This window comes from Mastigoproctus giganteus, chromosome 3 (assembly GCF_048544385.1).
Source record: "Mastigoproctus giganteus isolate SK-2022 chromosome 3, ASM4854438v1, whole genome shotgun sequence".
NCBI lineage: Eukaryota > Metazoa > Arthropoda > Arachnida > Uropygi > Thelyphonidae > Mastigoproctus > Mastigoproctus giganteus.
Window position 1 is genome coordinate 91,312,779 of NC_143577.1, and position 19,942 is coordinate 91,332,720.

Sequence of the window (19,942 nt, forward strand, 5' to 3'; positions counted from 1 at the left end):
CAGTACAACTGCTTCCATTAATTTGGCAATTAGCAGACAGTTTCGCTTCCATACAACATTAGCACACGTGATTTCAGTTGTAGCAAGCGATGTGAGTCTACAGTGGCGTGATGTGCCATTCTCACATTAATATCCCCATTTCTGTTCTTAGTTCGGTAGAAGAGTTATACGAGCCAGCTGTAATGCAAAGCGGTAGGAGAGCACACAGGGACAGATACGCCAAATTATTACATTTAATGCACAATAAAGGAAGGAAGCGTTTAGCATAAAGCTATCAGATGATAATTCAATCTACTTATAGTAGCAAATACAGCAAGTGTCAATAAAATGCATTCTGCTCCTGCGCAGTTCGCTTCACTGCATTGTGAAGAAAAATATAGGTGGAAGGACTGCTCTCCTCAACCATATTTTCGTCTTTCACTTCTCTCTGGATATGCTTTCACGTATTTCTGAGTAGTGCAGTAAATAAGTTAGATTGAGACTTACCCAGACATCCTTCACCCCCTTTTCCAATAGGACGTATTAGAAACATCGTTCGTCTACCATCTCTTTGGTCTAATCGAAATCCTGAGTAGACCTATACGCAATTATCCACTGGAACTTAGTAGAAAAGAGAAAGACCAATAGTTACAGTTCATTTTAAAACATACTTAAACACCCTTAGTGAAAATTAAACGCAGAAAATCAGAGAAAAAGTTCTATTACAACGGTTTCATTTAATTATATATACGGTTTGAATTATTTAAATTAATAAATCTTTAAGTTATAAAATTCAAGTTTATTGAGACATTTTTTTTAAATTTTTCTCATTTGTGAAACGACCTTAATTTTATTAGCTGAATTATAAATGCTTATCATTTATATAAAATAACACCCAAGGGGCTCACATGTGGTATGGGCTTGGCACACCCAGGGTCCTGAGCTGGATATCATCATTCTCTCTTTCCCTCTCAGGGTAACTCAGAAAAAAAATAATTTTTTTTTTTTGTTTGGCTCGTGCAGCAAAAGACCTCAAGTTTCCTTGCACCATACGGCTAATATTAACATCTTTTCTCAGTCTGTGCTTTTACTTTCTCGATATTGTTTCGCTGCATTTTTATCTCTGAGAAAAATGCTTTGTTATTCTAATTATTAATAAATTAAATTACCTTTTTTATATTTTAGATAGTCCCATCATTTACCAGGTGAGAGTAATTCTGTACTTGAAAACCGGTCAGCTCATGGTTTTTCCCTATTTACAACGCACGTTTTTCTGAACATTCCACCCCAGCCCCAGTCAAGTTACTTTTTTTTATGAATAAACAAGTTTGTTTTAGTGTTGTATTGCACCGTATATGATATGTCTGTGAATTGGGTGCGTTGTGTGATCGATTTGCTATTCGCTAGAAGAAAAACCGTGCTACCCTCGCCTGAGACCGATCAACTCGGCCACATTGTTAAAAAGTCCATAATTCTTCACGTCATCGACGGGATTCAATCGCATGTCTTTTCCAGCCGGTGTGGGGAGGACGGCGATTATACCAACTGTGCTTCCCACAAGGGCGAATAGAAATGTGATATTTGGAAATTTATACAGTATCAGGAAAGAATAATTTTTATCGGATTCTCAATATTCCTATTTTTTTTTTTTTATCTTTCTTTTCCAAATCTTCTTCTTTTAAGGTGTTCATCATTAATTTACCCTCGTGTATATTTTGACTAGATTTTATTGCTAATGAATTAAACCGTACATAGATGGGGTCTAATCCATTAGTAAAATCTAGTTCCTCATCACCTTCCCTTAAAATAATGAACTTGTTAGAGATGGCATCAGTAGCTCAGTCAAAAATGTAGTTTCGTTCGTCAGAGTAATCCGGCATTAAATCAGGACTAATTTGCTTAGAAATTTCAATTTATGCAGCACATCCCTTGACTCTGTAATTTTTTGTACCTAGCCCTAAAACGGTATTTCGTATCTTTAAGTCTACCTCTTTTAAATATGCATATATTTCAATCCTGGAAAATAGTAATGTGTGGTGGACAGACCAGTTGACTTCTATTCATCTATTAGACAAATGAGATAATTTATCCTAGTTTTGAGAACCAAGCTTTGTGAACTTTGATATCATGTACTTAAAAGTAACATTCACTTTTCAGTATCAAGATGTTAGTGAATGTAGATGTGCATTTTTTTGGGTTTCCATCATTCCTAAGGCTGCTTTTCCATCCTTACAATATTATTCATTAGATTCCTCAAAATCGTTTCAAGCTCTAAATTATCTGAAGAGGAAAATCATGTCATGAAATGATCTTAAGACAAATTTGATATATCATAAAAATTGTGTTATGTTTTACTGTTTAATGCCTCGAAGACTATGTGGGAGGTAACAGTCGACCTGCAAGGTATACGCATAATGCGTATTCTTCCAATTTATCATTTTATTTCGTAAGAGCTGTAGAGAGGAATTTCACTCCATATCTGAATGAACATGTGATCATACATGATAAATTTACATTTATAAAAAAAGAAAATCATTTATCATTTTTAAATAACCACTGTATGTGACTACAGTAAACTTCCAGTCAACTGTTTCTAAAAATTACAATTTCAGAAATGGAACAATCAAAGTGAGTTTTAACTCCCAACCAACAATGTGATGACATATTTCTAGAGTATATTTCCACTTTAGGAGGAAATGTTTAATTTGAGGAAGATCCTTAAGTGTCCTCCTTTTCCACATAACATGGCAGGAGTAATAATCAACGCCTTTCTTTCTTCCGTTACTTGGGTTTAGTTTATATTAAAAACGTACTCTTTGCTGCGAGGAGCGATTTCAGGTATACAAATGAGCATTACCATTATGGATTATCTAGCCAACTAAAGGCTGGTTTTGATTGAAGCATTAATTAAAATATAAAGCTTGCTCTTCGCCTAATTTAATGAAGTATGCTTTCTAGAAATGAGTCGATGGGTGTTGGGTGGTGAAAATGGCTATGCTACGTAAATAACACAAGTTCCCCCCCCCCTCAACGCGAAAAATAACAATACGTGTTGTTATTGGATTTTAGGAGCATCGGAGACTAAGGCCACATGGCTCCGTGTATATTATCTGTAAATTGCATGTGTTCTAAGGTCGATTTTGTTTGCTGGATGAAAAACCGGGGTTTCTGGGATGAAACACCATGTTACCCTCGCCTGAGATTGACTAACTCAGCCACGTTGTGAAAAATACCCATAAAATCCCCTCCCGTCATCGACGGGATTCGAACGCAGGTCTTTTCCGCCCTGCGGGAAAATAGCGCTAAATGAACCTGATTTATGCGAGTACGGGCTCAAAGTCTACCAACCAGAAATTGCACGCATTCACTGATTGTAATGGGGAGGGAAAAATAAGCTCCATTCCATAAAGAGGAAAACGAGGTCTAAAGCTCCATTGTGAGAAGGATAATGCTACAGTGGACTGTCACAACAGCGTCACAAAAGGATGAACATTTTAACCACAAAACTCTACGCAGGGTTTTAGGTCAGCATCGAGTAATTGTAGCGAGACTATAGATAAGAGCAGCGGCAGTATAATTGAGTATAATATACATCAAAATGATTTGGTTGTAACACATCTCCTGTCTTCACTGGTATCATATTACCAATGATGGATGTTTCATTGACAAAACTATTGTTCTTGCTGACCAATTTAATAACATGAGCTGTAAAAAGGAAGTTATTGCTGATGAAGAAATTTACTTTAAACAAAGTCCTAAAGGAAGGAGATTGAATTTCACATTGGAGTTCGTTCTAATGGAATGTCGACGTGTCGCAAAATGCAATTGTATTGGAAAGTTGACCACAAATGATTCTCTGCTAAAAGTAGGCATGCACTGTAAACTAGAAGTAGGAAATATTTAACAGGAAGCAATATCTCAACTATCAACTGTTTGAGCTCAGTTGTTCTGTTTTAATTACAATAATTTTAAAAAATATATTTTTAAATAAGAGTTCTACAGTTTTATTATTAATGTTTCGCCTATTGTGTACTTGCCAAATAAAATAAACACCTGGTGTTTGTTACAGTTAAAACTTGTCTCTCACAACTTTCACTACTGTAATTCCCCCACAGTGCACACTAGGTTCGATTCCCATCAAAATGAGAAGGTTTTGAAGCCCTCAACAGTGGTCTGCTCTTTTCTCTTTTGCTAGGAGTTATGTCTTTTTTTTTAATATTCCTCAAAACGATCACAAAATATGCGCAGTTTACAGACTGGATAAAACCGACAACTCATGGCTTTTGCTACCTAGACTTACTCTAAATAACTAGGCACATTAAATCTGTCTCTAAACAGGTTTATTAATAGCGATACCTGCGTAACTATTAAAATGCGCAATGAAATTTATCCATTACGCATTTTATATTCATTTCAGTAAAAACAATTACGTAATTATTAAGTTAGATGATATACTTTTTCTTTAGTTCCCAAAGGACACTTTTATACTCAAACCGTTTACAGACAAGTCTTGTACATTTAACAGATAAGTTAAATTGTTGCCACGATTATAGTTTGCCATTTCTGTGTTTATTAATAGCAGTATTCACTAGTATTAACTTTGTAAATATTATATCCAATTTAAAATATGATTCGTAAGTTCACCATCGCCTGTTACAACTGCGTAATTAAATTTATTGTGGAGTGTTTCAGTTGTTCCCGCAATAAGTCGTGTGAAATGATCTCTCTTGTTATAACTTCGTCAAATGGTACTAAACTATAAATAAGGAACACACCAATAGTTTTAAAGAAACATTTATTTTTCAAGAACCAGTTTCCTTGGTTATTTTGATGACTAAGAGTAGCTAGTGCAGGAGATAAGGAGATACAGGAAGAAAGCGATAATTATGTAAAGAAACAGAACGCAAAATCCATGCTATAATTATTATGATTGTCATTAATTTTCAAAGGAGATATTGTTTAATTGAACATTTTCTTTGGAAGTCAAAGTGCTTCAAGAAGATACAAATAAACACTGATAAAGATCTGAAACGCGAGCAGATAGAGGTGATCACTGTCTCTGTACAAAGGATATATGTACAAACATAGGTGACACAGGAAACTGTAATCACATAAATCTGTACAGAACTATGAACAATACACTATTTACATCGGGTCTGGACACCGTCGTCGGGCACCGTTCTGTCAAATATTGCGTTAGGCTAGTGGGAGACCTCGAGGTTCAGCAACCTGTAAGATCGCTATACATAACATATATGACTCTTATTTACACAAGGCTGGACGATAAAAGTTAATATTTTAAGGATGCACAGGTGGCCCTAACCTTTGTCCATAGATTCCGTAGGGAGAGTAGTACATGCCAAGTCCTGGGTGAGGCAATGGAGGAAGAGGAGCTCCTTGAAGTGTTGCCAAGGATGGTTTGTACGGATGATACCTGCTAGCAGCAGACAGAGAACTAACTGGACTGAGGCTGGTTGGGTAGCTTCGTCTGAGTCCAGGGGCAGTTAATGAAGGTGCTGAACTGTAGTGAAGGTGACACGCTGAGCCAAGTCCAACAGCAGACGACAGACTCAAGCTAGGTGATATTAGTTGTAAAGCGGAGGAGTCGTTGGCTGACAAGTTAGTGTGTGTCCGAAGGTGTTGGAGCAATTCTTCAGATGTAGTGAACCGCTTGCCACAGTAGGTATCTCCCACCATCCAGCTACAGACATTAGGCCTAGCGAGCATTGACTGAGAGTACAGCTGAGAGTTCAGTCCGGACACTGCAGCGTTTGCGGCAGCGGCCGCTGCAACAGCAGCAGCGGGTGAAGTAGACCCGGCAAGGTTGGGAAAAGAGGGATTGAGTCCGGGGAGTGGGGCACCGAGTCTTTCGTGAGTACATTGGGTGCAACCACTGGGACAAGACGATAGCTGGGCACTCTGCATGCTTAACTGACAGTTGGTGCAGTAAGGATCGCGACAAACGGGAACCAGAGTCGTGCCTCCATTGGCTGTTTTGACTCGTGCGTATCCGACGTAGGGTGAGATTGCTGAACCGAGCGGGTAACTTCCGGGCTTAAGAGCTCCGTTCTGTGCGGCGATACTCGGAGGAAAGGCGTGAACACTAGAGGCAGCATCTACAGGAATATGACCGGGTACAGGGTTGCACCCAGAACAGTTGGCCAATGGGTTAAGTCCATTGAGTCCAGCTTTATAAGCGCCTAGACCTAAGTGCGATAAGCTGGCCAGGCTATCTTTAACTGCAGCAGGATCAGCCCGACCAAGGTCCAGTCCAAGAGAAGCGGATGAGCCGTAACCCAATCCACTAAGCGTGTTTTGACTTCCGCAGCTCCCGTTAGATGTGGATACACTCGAGGTCGCCGGGGTGGTCAAAAGCGATGAGCCGCCCGACTCGGATTTCGCGGTACTCCCACTGTCAGACGCAGTCGGGGACGCCTTGCCGCAAGATCCCGTACTTCCTCCGATCGGTGAACTACGACTCATGGCTGGAGAACTTCCTTTCGAAGGCGGTGTCTTTTTGTCGTTATCAACACACAGCTCCTCTTTCTTCACGGACTCGTACGGCTTGAAGGCTGGTTTTTCGTCGCTTGACCTCTCTTTTTCTTTGTTCTTCTCGCTGTCTTTCGACTTTTCAAGAGGAGGAATTATCGGCTTGTTGTTGGGGTTGTCAGCTCCGATATTACTGCATGTCTGGGCTAACAGAGCGAGAGGACTTTTCTTAGCATCCAACTGAAAGAAAGACAATAAAGTTGAGTGCATTGTAATGGTAGGCCAGGCGTAATATGACACGTTAGAAAAAAGATTTTCTATTAATACCGATATCAATGTGCTGAATAAAACTCAGAATGACAAGTGTAATAAAAAACAACGGTCGTATGATTGACACTAGTCCCAGGAGTAATGTCCTAAGCGCGCATCTGTTTTTTCCTGTTAACAGATACACGCCTTTCTAGTATTGCAGTAGTCGTCAACTGTCAAAAATTACAGCAGAATAAGCACAAAAAAAAGGAGACTTCTGTGTTTTATATATAACACAGTACTTGATACCTTTCGGAGTTGACACATTTTGTAAGCCGAAATATGTTCACACTTTTTTTTCTCTTTTAAATTAAAAATAGACTATCAACGATGCAGTGAACGACAGTTGCTTCCAGCACACCCATCATATTAAATATCTTTATTACAAGCACATAAACAAATGAAAGGCAATCTCTAAACTGTTTAAATTGTTACAACATTGCTTAAAATTTGGAAACAATTTACAGATTGCCGTTTTTTATATAGAAAATAAAAATTAAAGAAAAATAAATTGTAATGAAAGTGAATAACCAAATACAGAAATATTTATAATTATGTAGGAGTTAATATTAATTATCGCAGTGTCAATAATAAATTCATCACTTCGTTTTGATTTCAAAAAGTATAATGCGTGTGGGGGTGGACGTAGTTAAGGACGATTCTAAACATGTGACGCCAGAAAATTATTGGGAACCCATAGAAAACTAAGTAGTTTAAATTGTAGGCACGAAAAATGCAATATTAAATAAAAATCTTAATTGTAATAACTTCACTATAAAATCTTATCTGCAATAATAAAATGACAGTCAAAATGTTATCATTTGCGAAATCGGCAATTAAGTGTGAGTAATCTAGCGATGATGCTACAGTTTTCCACTGAAGAGATTGAAAAATTCAACCAACGTTTTTGTAGTCGTAGACTTGTTTTATCTTAGAAAAGCTCTCATAGTTTGCTTTCTGTGCCAAAGCAACTTGGATATGTAAATATAACACGTAAGTGTATTTGTGTCTGTAAATTGCATATATCTTATGGTCGGTTTGCCTGTTTTGTTCCAACTAAATTTCTGGGGAAAGAAGCTGTGCAACCTTCGGTCTGATTTGGACTAACTGTGCCACCGTGTGAGGGAAAAAAAAGATAAAAAAACTCAAAAATTCTTGATCGGATTCGAAGCCGCCTTCTCTGTATAGCGTGCAAGTCAAGCGACCATAACCATGCACTCCACGAGAGGGTTTCTCTCTGTAGTTCCCGTAACTGATATATGGAACAAGGCCCTTTTTAAGTTCCAAAATCCGAAATTCCATAAAATTGGCGTCACTAGGGCACCGCCCAGTTCTGGATAACATTGTTTTTGAAGTCGGCAAAACTCTGCTTTTATTAGAAACAGTGAACCTCCAATTAAATGTATAAAAATTTTAACTCTGTTTTCTACATATCCCTACTTATCCAAAAAAATCAACAGAAAGAATGAGTAAATTTTTATTTCTTTTTAAACCGACAGTAGAAACAACTACGTCATTGTACTTTATAGTCCAAGTTGGCCTAGACAGTTTTACGAGCTTTCGAAGAATAGCATGGTAATACATAGCAATGGCCGCAAATGTCATACAAATGAGTAGCTTCTTTTTGATTGATCATTTCTTTTTAACTTATCTTAACTGAAGGAAGATCAAGAGTGAACACAAAGGAAAAAACAGCCAATTCATGCTTCATAATGCAATACGCATCGAATAAGCCATTTATAGGCTAAATCAGTATTCAAATTACAACTCGATATCAGCAAGCCTATCATTTACTAACACAGCACAAGGAAACTGCTGATGAATGATAGCTATTACGGAAATAAAAGGGAAACGGAACATCGCCGACTTCAACTCAGCAAACAGAAATATACTGCAGAGTCATGCGAACAGCTATGACACCATTGTGAACGCAGTAGGGAATGAAAGGCGCCCCGCTGAGCTCTGATACCACATGCTATCTGACACAAATGATGAACCGATCAGCTTCTTGCATATATCCTGGCCTCTGTGAAATTAAGGAGTAATCTCCCACCCTTTTTATTTATTTATTTTTGAAGAAAGGGCAGCTCATTTATCGTTGATGGAGGCAAAAATATCTGGAGAAGACTTTTCAAGATCCTGACGACCCCTTCGACAACTCAGGTTGGCTATACCACAAAACAAAGATTGATCACCTTAGCTCTCTTGAAGAGACTGTCCATTAGATGGGCAGAATGGAACTAACTTAAAATAAAAACTGACCTTATACTTGAAATTAAATGATTTTAAATAAGACGCTCAAAGTGGGGCTAGAGTGCGCTTTTTTTTATCAAATATAAAATCACGCAAACAACCCCATCAGTTCACCATGATTAGCACCAAAAAGATTCAGCGTATCACAAAAACAGCAATTTTATATATAAGGCGAAAATTGTTGAGTGCATCTTCTTATATGTAGGCCTATATTAGTATTTAATTATATTTAGAGGCCAACTTAACGCGAAATATGTTCCAGCGATGGTAGGTATTAGGCCTAGATAGCTTCCTTCATGATTCCGAATACCTCGCATTGCCCCGAATGAAACGTAATACGCTCTGTCTAGACCGTCTGATTGAATGTTTACAACCAGTCATAGAATGATCACATTAATCACGGTGAGGTTTACAATCCATCACTCACGCCGAGATTCCATGGCTCGATGTTGATAGCACTATCTCACTCATTGCCTATTAAACATCGACCCTGTCAAAGGATTTGTGGGAACCGAAATGACTGCTAATGATCGCTACAGAAAGGTCAAGCATTAAAATACAATAGTGGAAAATCATAAAAGCAATTTTATAGTAAAGCAAGACCACATGGGAATCATTTGACTTCAGTGATATGATCAATGTGTTTTAACAGCGATCGAAAGAAAACTTTGGACTGTTTGCCCTTATAAATAAGCCAGAACGCTTAGAAGTGGTATTCCCCTTGTATTCAGCACTACAAAGGTCATTCTTATACAAGATAAAAGAAAATCGCAGACAGAGTGGTCCTATATCGCGTACCACACACAAGGCTGTGTGTGGTACGCGATCAAGGACCACTCTTGTGCGATTTTCTTTTATCTTGTACCAAGGATGCCGAATACCACTGCACGGCACTGACCACACACGAATCCTTAATAATCAAACGTAGTGTAGCGTATGAACCCAGTTTATATGACCACTCAAACCACATAATCGTAGTTCTACTCAGCATATATGAACGATTATCCATACTTTAGCAGATGTTTGTTCAAACAGTGAGCCGATAAAACAGACGCATTGGTGCATCGTGTCTGTAAATTGGGTATATTCTAAGTCAGTTTTGCATAGCCCTGTTTGTGACAGACAAGTTTCATTTTTTTTAGTTACTGTATTATATACAAGTACTAAGGCCATTTATACAATTTCAATTTCCGCTGTTTCAGCACGCTTTCTCTACTCCGAATAATTCCACATCTCTGCGTGGCCGAAACCAGACGGATAGAAGCGAAGTCCCTTGTGTCTCAGCAGTAGCGCACTTACCAGTGAAGGGTCTCATTTTGATAAATAATAGTGATACAGTCACTACGTGAATAAAATACAAAAATAATATGACAATTTTTACGTTTATACTTCAGGACAGCCACAAGGTCAGAGAAATGAAAATTGAAGTTCCTTATCTTAGAACCCATGCAAAGTATCCTCACGGGTTGCACAGTGGTTACGATCGCAGTTCTTCAAACTGCATTGAAGAGATCTAGTTTCGAATCGCGTCAGTATGGGTAGAATTTATGCGCTTTTTCACAAACGGGTCCATGTTAGACGGCCTGACTTTTCGTCTAGTTTTTCAAACAGCCAAACCATCCGTAGAACACAAGTCGTTTACTGGAACAACGCCATGATGCTTTATAGCTTTAATTGCTTTAGCGCATAAATAAAACCTTAAAATGCACAGCACAAAAAGGTAGATTCTTCATCGAAAAACGGGTATCCTCTTGACACTCGTTTGGGGAGGCATTGGTTTTCAAATCTCGTCAAGGCTGGAGGTCTTAAAGCCCTCCTCCTCGACTGAGTGGGAAGGTTTCCTCTTCTTCAGTTATGCCCGGTTTCTTTTCCTTGCGCAGACATAATACACAATAAAGATCATATATGAAACATTATACCATAAACAGACTCGTTATGTCCAAAGTATCTAGGAGTCAAAATTCCCTCCAAAACAACACTGAAAAATAATGCATTTCCAACTTACTGAAGTTATAGCTATACAGATATTCATCTTATTTACTGACTCAGCTCGTGTATCACCATTAAGTGAATACACAGTGAAAATTCTGATAAGCTGAAACGAAATATAATGAACAAGCACGATGGGCGTATCAACTGGAAACGGGTAGTTTCGAAGTCAACACACTTTGGTGGCCCTCGCCATCAAAGATCAGTGAACTAAAAAACAAGCAACTGAGACCAGTTTGAAAATCAGCAATTCCTTTTTATGTTAGAAGATGAATTTATCAAAGACAGATTAGGGACGGGGATTATAATATTTTAGCATAATCTGTTGTGATAAAATTCTGAGGAATGCTGGAGAAACTGTATTTGAGTTTCTGAAGTAATTTTCTCAGGAAGCGCCCGAGAATTTGTACAGGTTGATTATTTAATTCGCAGAATTTCAGCGCCACGGTACAACCACTTAGTTTCGGAGAACTGCTGGTAGATGGCAGGATAGTGCAACTATTTCCTAATTGCTGTGAAACTGACTTAAGTTACCAGCTCTCAGTGTAAACAGTTTCTTGAGATCCACAATGGAAGATGGGATACCGAGCAACGTTGTTCTTCGGCTTTGGTGTAAGTGCTTACAGAGCCTATGAAAAATGTCAGACTTACGAGGAGGTTCTAACAATTAAAAAAAAAAGTATAATTTAAGTGGCACAGGCGCATTAAAGAAGGTAGAGAATCTATGATCAAAACGACCACTCTCAAAAACTTATCAAGAAATGGCTTCCGGATATGCTTCTACAAGCGGGTTCCTTCAAGGAAATTATTTCATAAAGGACAGCATCGGTCGACTTCAGTGATAGGATATAAAATTAAGGTGGGTTCATTCCGAATTAAATTATCGACTTGTGTATTTAGAAAGTTCATTGAGGAATACATCAGTCCACTGGTAACCTGTTCTTGTCTCCGCAACTGTTGCTGTTCTTGTCGGGATCTGTGTGAGGCTTTTTTTTTTTTTTTTTTGGCTCAGTTCTGAGCCCTTTGGGTTTGAATCTTCCAGGACAGTTCCAATTATAATAATAATCGGAACACAAAGAATAAACTCACAATGGTACACAAGTTTTTGCCATACACTGTACATATAATGTACAGTGTATGGCAAAAACTTCTGCCATACAATGTACACCCAAGCACGGTACTAAGTACTATAGGTTCTAATACCTCTCGTGTTTGGGGTTCACATAAAAAAAAATATACGATACGCTAAGAATATTTCTATGCTTTTCGCTTAATAGAAATGGGAATTATTGAAAGTTCAACTGGGAAACCTTGGCAACATGGTGATGCCGCACCATGTTCAGTACTCCAGAAATATTTTTCTCCCATACGCAAATGGGCATCACACGACAGTGACCATGAATATGTGTTGTAGTAACGAGGTTCATGAACATTCAAAAGAAAACTGATGGACGGCCACAAGATAAAAGAACACCCTATTTAGCCATCACGGGAGGTAGAACGTTCGGTAAATTTAAACCCATGTTCTACTGTACCCTAGCATTTCACGATCAGTGGAATCCCCCATCGAAATTCCTTATCATGATGACCAATATTTTTAGTTGCCTTTCACGCAATAAGACCAGTGATAGTTCTACTGTCTTTAATTTACTTAAGCCACGACGTTTGCAAACGAATTAAAGTCAGTCAGCACGTCTTGTTACCAGCTTGTCTAGTTCACATGACTGCTAAATACGGTGATATTCTATTCTTTCTGTCTTGTAAACTCCTTTGACTATGTGGTCCATAGAAGATCTTGGGAATTACTTCGTATTATAAAAAAATTCAATGTCTGTGTTAAGGAAGTTGCAAGGAATTCCAACGGATTCATGCTGGACACAATTCTTTTCATTTTGCTACTAAGGAAAGTTCCATCATGGTAAGTGGGACAGGTTAATGCCAACTAACCGTTCCCCTGCGGACAGTACATGCATTATGATTGTCTTTTCACTCCTCGTGTGGAAAGGCTTGGCCTGAATTCCATCTAGACAGGAGGAACCTGTATGTCCACTATCCACCGTGGCTGAGTTAGTCGGTCTGGGAAGGCGGACGTATGGTACCCTCCTTCTGGAATGGTTTTTAATCTAGAAAACAGACAAATAAAATGGACCACAGAACGCACGCAATTTATAGAGAAAATATACCGACGCCCCATGGCCTTGGTGCAAAATCAAAACTTATCATACTCATATTCTTTGCTATGGCTCTATCATGTACCACAATTAATAATGGAGAATCCACTTCATTCATTTCCACGTTATTATTCATAATCAGAACCCTTTCAACTCTGCAAAGTTATTTCCTTTTTTCAGTTTTCTTTCTCATCAGACTTCATAATACTGTATCTGTTGCAGTGGTTAACGAGTAATTTTAATTATTCGGTCTCATATTATTAATATCACGAATGCGTAAGAAAAATTAAATCAAAATATATGAACCCTAAAAACAAAATAAGAATATCATTTACAAGTATCATTTTGACCAGAATGCATACATGAAATTAGACAAATAAAGTGGCTGAAATAAGTAAATTTAAATTTTCTGTTTATACTCAGAGACGACCACATAGGATCAAAGGGATTTAAAGACAGAACAGAGGATCACCTGGACTCGAACGCGAATATTACTGTATCCCAGCTTTGATCACTCGGTTATAACAAAATGGATTTTACACTGTTTCCCTTTATGATATCTTAAAATATAATTAAACAGAAACATATATTTATACCTTATTTAGGGGAGCTTATTAAAGATGGCTACACGTTTTTAAAGTCTCACCAAAAAAAAAAAAAAAAAAACAGACGTATGCTTAATTTTACAATATAAATGAATCCTTTAAGAGGCGAGTCTTTGTATAAGAATTAATACGCATCGCCCTAGCATATTTTTAGAAGCATTTAGGAATATATTTTTATTTAAAAAAATACTTTAATATTTTTTCCGGTTGTCATGGAGATAAAAAATGGTTTACACGTTTCTAACATTATGTAATATTTCTATAAATCTTAGATTATGTATATCAACAGTGATAACAGGATATTTATAAATATCCCGTAGAATTCTGCACTCTTATTTGGTTGTGTTGAACCTTATCTTGAGTATCTTTATCAAAATCCAATCTACTTATCAAAAATCAGCACGTAGAGAGATAGATAGTTACGTTAACTGCGTAGTTATCTTTGTTGTAATAATTAGTAAAGCTGGCTAACGGAAAATCGTTAAAATATATATATATATTTTTTTTTTTTTTTTTTAGGCCAAAACTCGGCGAAATTTGATTTGGTACAAAACCATACGAAAATCACATCATCCCATTTTTCCTCGATCATTACGAATTGCAGTAGTAACCATGGAGGTAAAAATCCGGACTGCACATTATCGTACAATAATGGACGTTAAAGGAATTCAGCGCGTTCTACCAAACATACGAAGCGTCATGCCACAATGTTACTCCTATACTGGATATCTAGCGAGTCATCAGCAATTATTGATACATATTGACAAGAAGCTAAAAGATTTAGAAAACAAACGCACCCCATAATATAAAACTGTCTCTTTTTCTTTGTATATGATAGAAACCGCTCACAGCACAAACGTAAAGAAACTAAATGCCGCAGCTCGAGCAGTTGCTGGGCTTAAACGAGCCTAAGACCAACTACGTTACCGCATCAAAATACGCTTTGCGAATTAAGAATTTATCGTCTGAGTTACCTGTGTTTCCGGACGAGGATCTGGTGTTAATTAATTCATATTTGGAATCGCTGCAGTTACCATCAGAACGTCAACTTCCACATTTAACAGCGTGCACTTAGTAATACGCTTTCCCTCGAAATGCGAAAAGCATTATAGAGGGCAGCACCTGATAACCGTTATTATTACCAGATGGCAGCACAATACAAGTGGAGAGAAAATGCCACGCAGATTCCACTCACTAATTTTAGATTACGAAACAATATGGCTTTATCTCTACAACGTATGAACCGAAATAACTAACGTTTCAGAAGAAGAATGAGAAAGGTAAACCGCCGAAGAAATAGTCCTAATATAGAACCGTAATCTGGACAACCCACGCAATAAAATGTAAGCCTATTTCTGCTGCAAGTTACTATAATACAAATCAGCAACGGACGTGTGGGTAGTCTCGTACCACAACTGGTAAACTAAACTCGAATGACAACATGTTACTTAAAAGATATTGAAACAAACATTAAATAATTAAATCGCAAAAATATCTAATGATTATAAATACAAAACACCGAAATAAAATGACAACTCACTGTTGTGGGCAGCGGTGATAGATATTCGGGTCTGAGATATTGACTACTTGACGTCAACATGTTCATATTACACTTGCGGGTTGTTGATGTCTATCGACAGTCAGTCGGCTGTCTTTAGCAGTTACAAAGAGATCTCGTATTAATCCTGTCCAGGAAATTTCACGCTTTATCCAGCGTTGTCATACACGCGGAATGAGTCCGCTACGCGGCACAGTCCAACATAAGACAAGCACACCACTCCGAGTACATCAGCGTCTGAACACAAACTGCGCTGCAGAATTCAGCGGCAAGCAAGTCTGGTACACACGGAACTCCAGCCGGCGCATGACGACAGCCAACCACAAAATACTACTGGCGTTTCAGCTGTTCTCCATTGGCTCCCACAGTTCAATGACGTAAAGGCCATTAATTTTGGCGGGGTGGCATTCTCGCAGTACCGCTACGTTAGCCAATGAGAGACGGTGAGGACTAATGACTTGGCAAGCCGCCAGCCGTCATGGTTTACAACGCTATCCATCATGAGGTTGTCAGAAGTGCCAATCACAGTTGATTTATGTCAGCTTTTGTTGTCAGAGCCCGCAGAGCTGCACGGATGAAAAATACTCCAAATTGAGAACGGGAGGGGAAACACACAGCTCGTCACGCTACTTCCTACATTCGCAACAAGCGCCGCCATAAAACCCGAAAGTTTAAAAGTGTTTCTTTTTGCGGAGAGTGCTCGCGAAACGACGGCCGCTGCACGCGCGCAACAATACTCGAAATGCTCCGCAGTTAGAAAAATAAAATGTATTTATAAAAAAAAAAAGGAGTAGAAAGTTTTCTTTAATTCTGTCAGCCGTCATCTGGAAGTGAAAAGTCGAACCCTGTATAAAAGATATAAAAATGTACTGCGCGTTTTACGCTCTTTAATTTAGTGTTAGAATCCCCTTTCTCCCATGCATTCAATAAACAACACTACACGCAACAATGACCTCTCCTAGACGCCTTTCCTTCAGACAACAATGATTTGGTGTCTGATCATTGTTGGTACACCACTGAAAACAATGATCCGGTGCTGGTACACCACTGAAAACAACAATTGGCCGACAAACGAAAACTAAAACAATGTCAGTATTTTTAGCATTGCAATAATTTACTCTACAGACTACCGTTTCACTCGGAAAGGTTTTTTTTTTTTTTCCTATTTGTGTGTTAATGACAAGGCATGAATATTATTTTCACCAAAGTACTACTGTATATGGAAGAAATGCAATTGATTTAACCTTGTAGAGTTTAACAAAGTTGCCGACTTGAAAAGTAAACTTCCTGGAAAATTTCGCAAATGTAATCGGAAGGATTATATTTGTGACTCGGAGAGAGGAGAGGTGTAAATAGATAATGTCAATCATTCCCAACCGACTTTCCGGGATATTCCAGGTGAAGCTGCCACATTTAAACAAATTCTGCAACTTGCTCTTTATGTCTCTTTTCACTGATCGAATTCAATCAATTTTTTCTCCATTTTAAAAAAAAACAAAATATTTTCGTCTTTCAATTGTCATCTCCGCTGTTTATTCAATTTTAAATATACATATTGAAATAAGTGAAAAAAAAAAAAAAAAAGCAGAGCAAGTTATTTTTGAAAATAAAAACCATTCTAATCTTACAAACTTCAGCTATTTTTACAAACCTTCTAATTTAATTTATCGAAGGTAAAGGTGGGGGGGCTGTCGAGGGTTCCATAAAAAAACTAACGCTCGGAGGCGCTAAATTTGTTCTCTCGACTTACGTAATGGATTTAATGAAGACAGTTTAAAAAAAGCTCAGAGCTTGTGGTCTTTAAATCTGGTCTAAGAATTAAACATTTTTGCTTTTCAAAGAATAACTCAATTTTTTCCTTTCCGCCATTTTTCTTCTTGAAATGAACTAAACTGCCAAAACATCTCGGACACAGGAGTAGACTGAACATAGAGGACATTTATTTCGCAGTTGCCTAATTTAGCTAAACACCATGACCTCATTAGTGAGCGAGTTCATTATGGGAACAGTTGCGTACTCACTTTTAGTAATTAAATTATTCGTGATTAACACCACCCCAATAGACACGAAGCTGTACGTATGGAACATTACACCGGGGACTATTTATATATCTCCAGGAGGAGATGCGGTGTAATGCTCGGGAGTAATATTTTATACGCTTTGATATACAACATTCCCGTGTAATTTCATCCACAACATATATAATGCACCCGATTGTTCGTTATACAGTTCCAGACGCATTACTCACGCGCTCTTGTGTTCTCATCCCATTAGAGAAACGCCATATCCATCTACACAATGCCTTCTATCGTTCTGGTGTACAGAAAACTTCAATGAGAAACTGCCGTGCCATTAACGCAGTAATATTAATAATTATTGTGTTTATATTCCGCACGGTCACGGATGAGCATACAAGATAAACAAGAATATTGCTGGTATCACCTGGATTCAAATGGGACAACTCTGCACCATATTGACTGACCAACTTTTTCCCCTTAACTTGGTTTAAATATGTCCATAATAAGTATGTTCGAAAATGGAAGTATGTGGCTCTTAAACTTCAAAATGTAAGCAATTGAAAAGAGTAAATAAATGAGCGTTCCAAAAGAAGCAACTAAGATGGATTAGTTGTAATACGCTGTGGCCGTTACTCTTCTGATCGAAGAGCTACTGACTCGTACGGTCACTCTCGATGTAGTGTTGCCTGCTATCGAAAAAAGTCGGCGTCGGAATATGAAGAAAGCCTGTAGTTGAGAATCGCTATATCTGCAATCCAAACTGGAAGCTCCGGTTTTCTCTGAATACACGGACAAATGAACTGCAGAATATGAGAAGTTCAACAACCTTTGCAGATGTAAGCGAGAATGGCAAGTACCTGCTTTAAATGATCAGAACTGAAAAAACTAAATAAATCCCTAAACATGAAGGTATGCAATGGGACCGATCGGCATTCATCTGCTTTTATTTATTAGCTGGGGAACCACACCTTTGTTTGGTTCATTTCATGCGAAGGAAGGGGAATAATAACAACGATCACCTATAAGTCTGATATCCAAGTTAAATGCCTGTCTCCAATCTGCCCGATACATTTCATTGTCAATCGACGATGGAGACTTTACAATGGACACTTTATGAGCATTCCGTTTCGACGTCTAGTCTCTCCGGCATTAGGCCAGTGTCGCCAGCTTGTGGCAGCGCAATGTTTCTACAACACATTATTCGGCGAACAGAGGCACAGAGTTTGGGTGGAGTTTACGGGCCAGAGATTTGAAAAAGAGAGAGGATAGAAACCGTGAATTTTGTGCCGCGTGATTCCCTTCCCTTCCCCTGTCTTCTGAAATGTTATATTCAGGAGAAAATCAACAAGTGGGTCAAGGTCATTCACTAGATTCTCCGCATCTCAGTACAACACCATTCCTTCTCATCAACAAACTGTTAGTTTAAGAGCAACAAAGCATCCTTTCAGTAGTCCGCGGACGAATTATATCAGTAAAAGCAATACAGAATGATAGAAAAAGAGAAAGAAGTCAGTGAATGACCTTCACTGATCGTTTTCCCGATTTATCCTTTTTCAAGAGGTGATGTGAGAACAAGTCCGGATCCTCGCGGAAGCCACGTAAAAGATAACAGTACTAAAGCAAGATGACATTTCTTCATGGGGTTTAAGTATCGTTTTTTTTTTTTTTTTTTTCGTTTATACAATTTGTACTATCCAGGGATGTACTGCCAGTTTGCTAACAAGGACCTCTCTTGAGAACTTCAGCTAATGGTCATCCCCCGTTAAGATAGTCCGTTACATTTTTTTTTTAACAGGGCACTAGGATAATCCCTAAAAATTTAGCAAGGAGTTTGCACAAGTCCCTCCCGAAACCCTCCCTCCAGCACACTCCTGGTACTATCTACCGGAAGGCGCTGTTCATTCTAGACAGAACTTAATTTATTTTAGGATATCCAACTGTACCAGTGTTGGCATTGTTGGTTCTATAATATAGGAGCACCAGTAGAGTGTTGTGGTACTAGTTAGAGATATTTGAAAGGGGAGTTTGTTTATGATTTTTAGTCAATTGTTTTACTCTGAAATTAAGAGGATGCATGTTTTACTTTTGTACCAACCACATTACCTAGATGGAATAATGACTAATATAAGTAGCTTGGATAATCGTGCAATCTCTATTTAAGTAAACCTGACAACGGTTACTACGTAATAGAGATTGCACGATTCTCTAAGCTCACATTCGTGTTAAGATGGCAACAATTACATCCAGGTTATGGCTCTAGGGAGGAACAAAATGAACAGTATCGATGGGATCCTCACAAAAAATGGGACTAAGCATCATTTTCTTGTTTTTCATCGGGACATTTAAAATCCTGACACGTTCTAATTTACTCATATTAAATTTCATAAGATGGAAGCATTTATTCAGATGGAAGGCCCAATAAACATTCAAAAATTATACCAATCTCTTCACAATTGTTGCTAATTAGAAGAACGTGTATTTTTAAGCAAGGTCGATACAGTGAAATATTTGATATACGAGTCCATAAAAAAAAATTCCCAGATTATTTTTCTCGGCAGATGGCAGCACCGC

At 38.1% G+C, this 19,942-nt stretch overlaps 1 protein-coding gene across 2 annotated transcripts; it reads right to left on the minus strand.

Moving 5' to 3' along the window:
• Nucleotides 1–4,820: 4,820 nt before the first annotated feature.
• On the minus strand, nucleotides 4,821–15,627 carry noc (zinc finger protein no ocelli). Of its 2 annotated transcripts, XM_090369352.1 has the most exons (3): nucleotides 15,336–15,627; nucleotides 5,749–6,708; nucleotides 4,821–5,709 (listed from the first exon to the last, which is right to left on the minus strand). In XM_090369352.1, the coding sequence occupies exons 1-3, from the start codon at nucleotides 15,399–15,401 to the stop codon at nucleotides 5,278–5,280; spliced, it is 1,458 nt and encodes a 485-aa protein (XP_090225478.1). In that variant the 5' UTR covers nucleotides 15,402–15,627; the 3' UTR covers nucleotides 4,821–5,277. The 2 variants fall into 2 exon arrangements, with proteins under 2 accessions (XP_090225478.1, XP_090225477.1); XM_090369351.1 differs by having other exon boundaries at nucleotides 4,822–6,708; nucleotides 15,336–15,626.
• Between the last annotated feature and the right edge of the window lie 4,315 nt (nucleotides 15,628–19,942).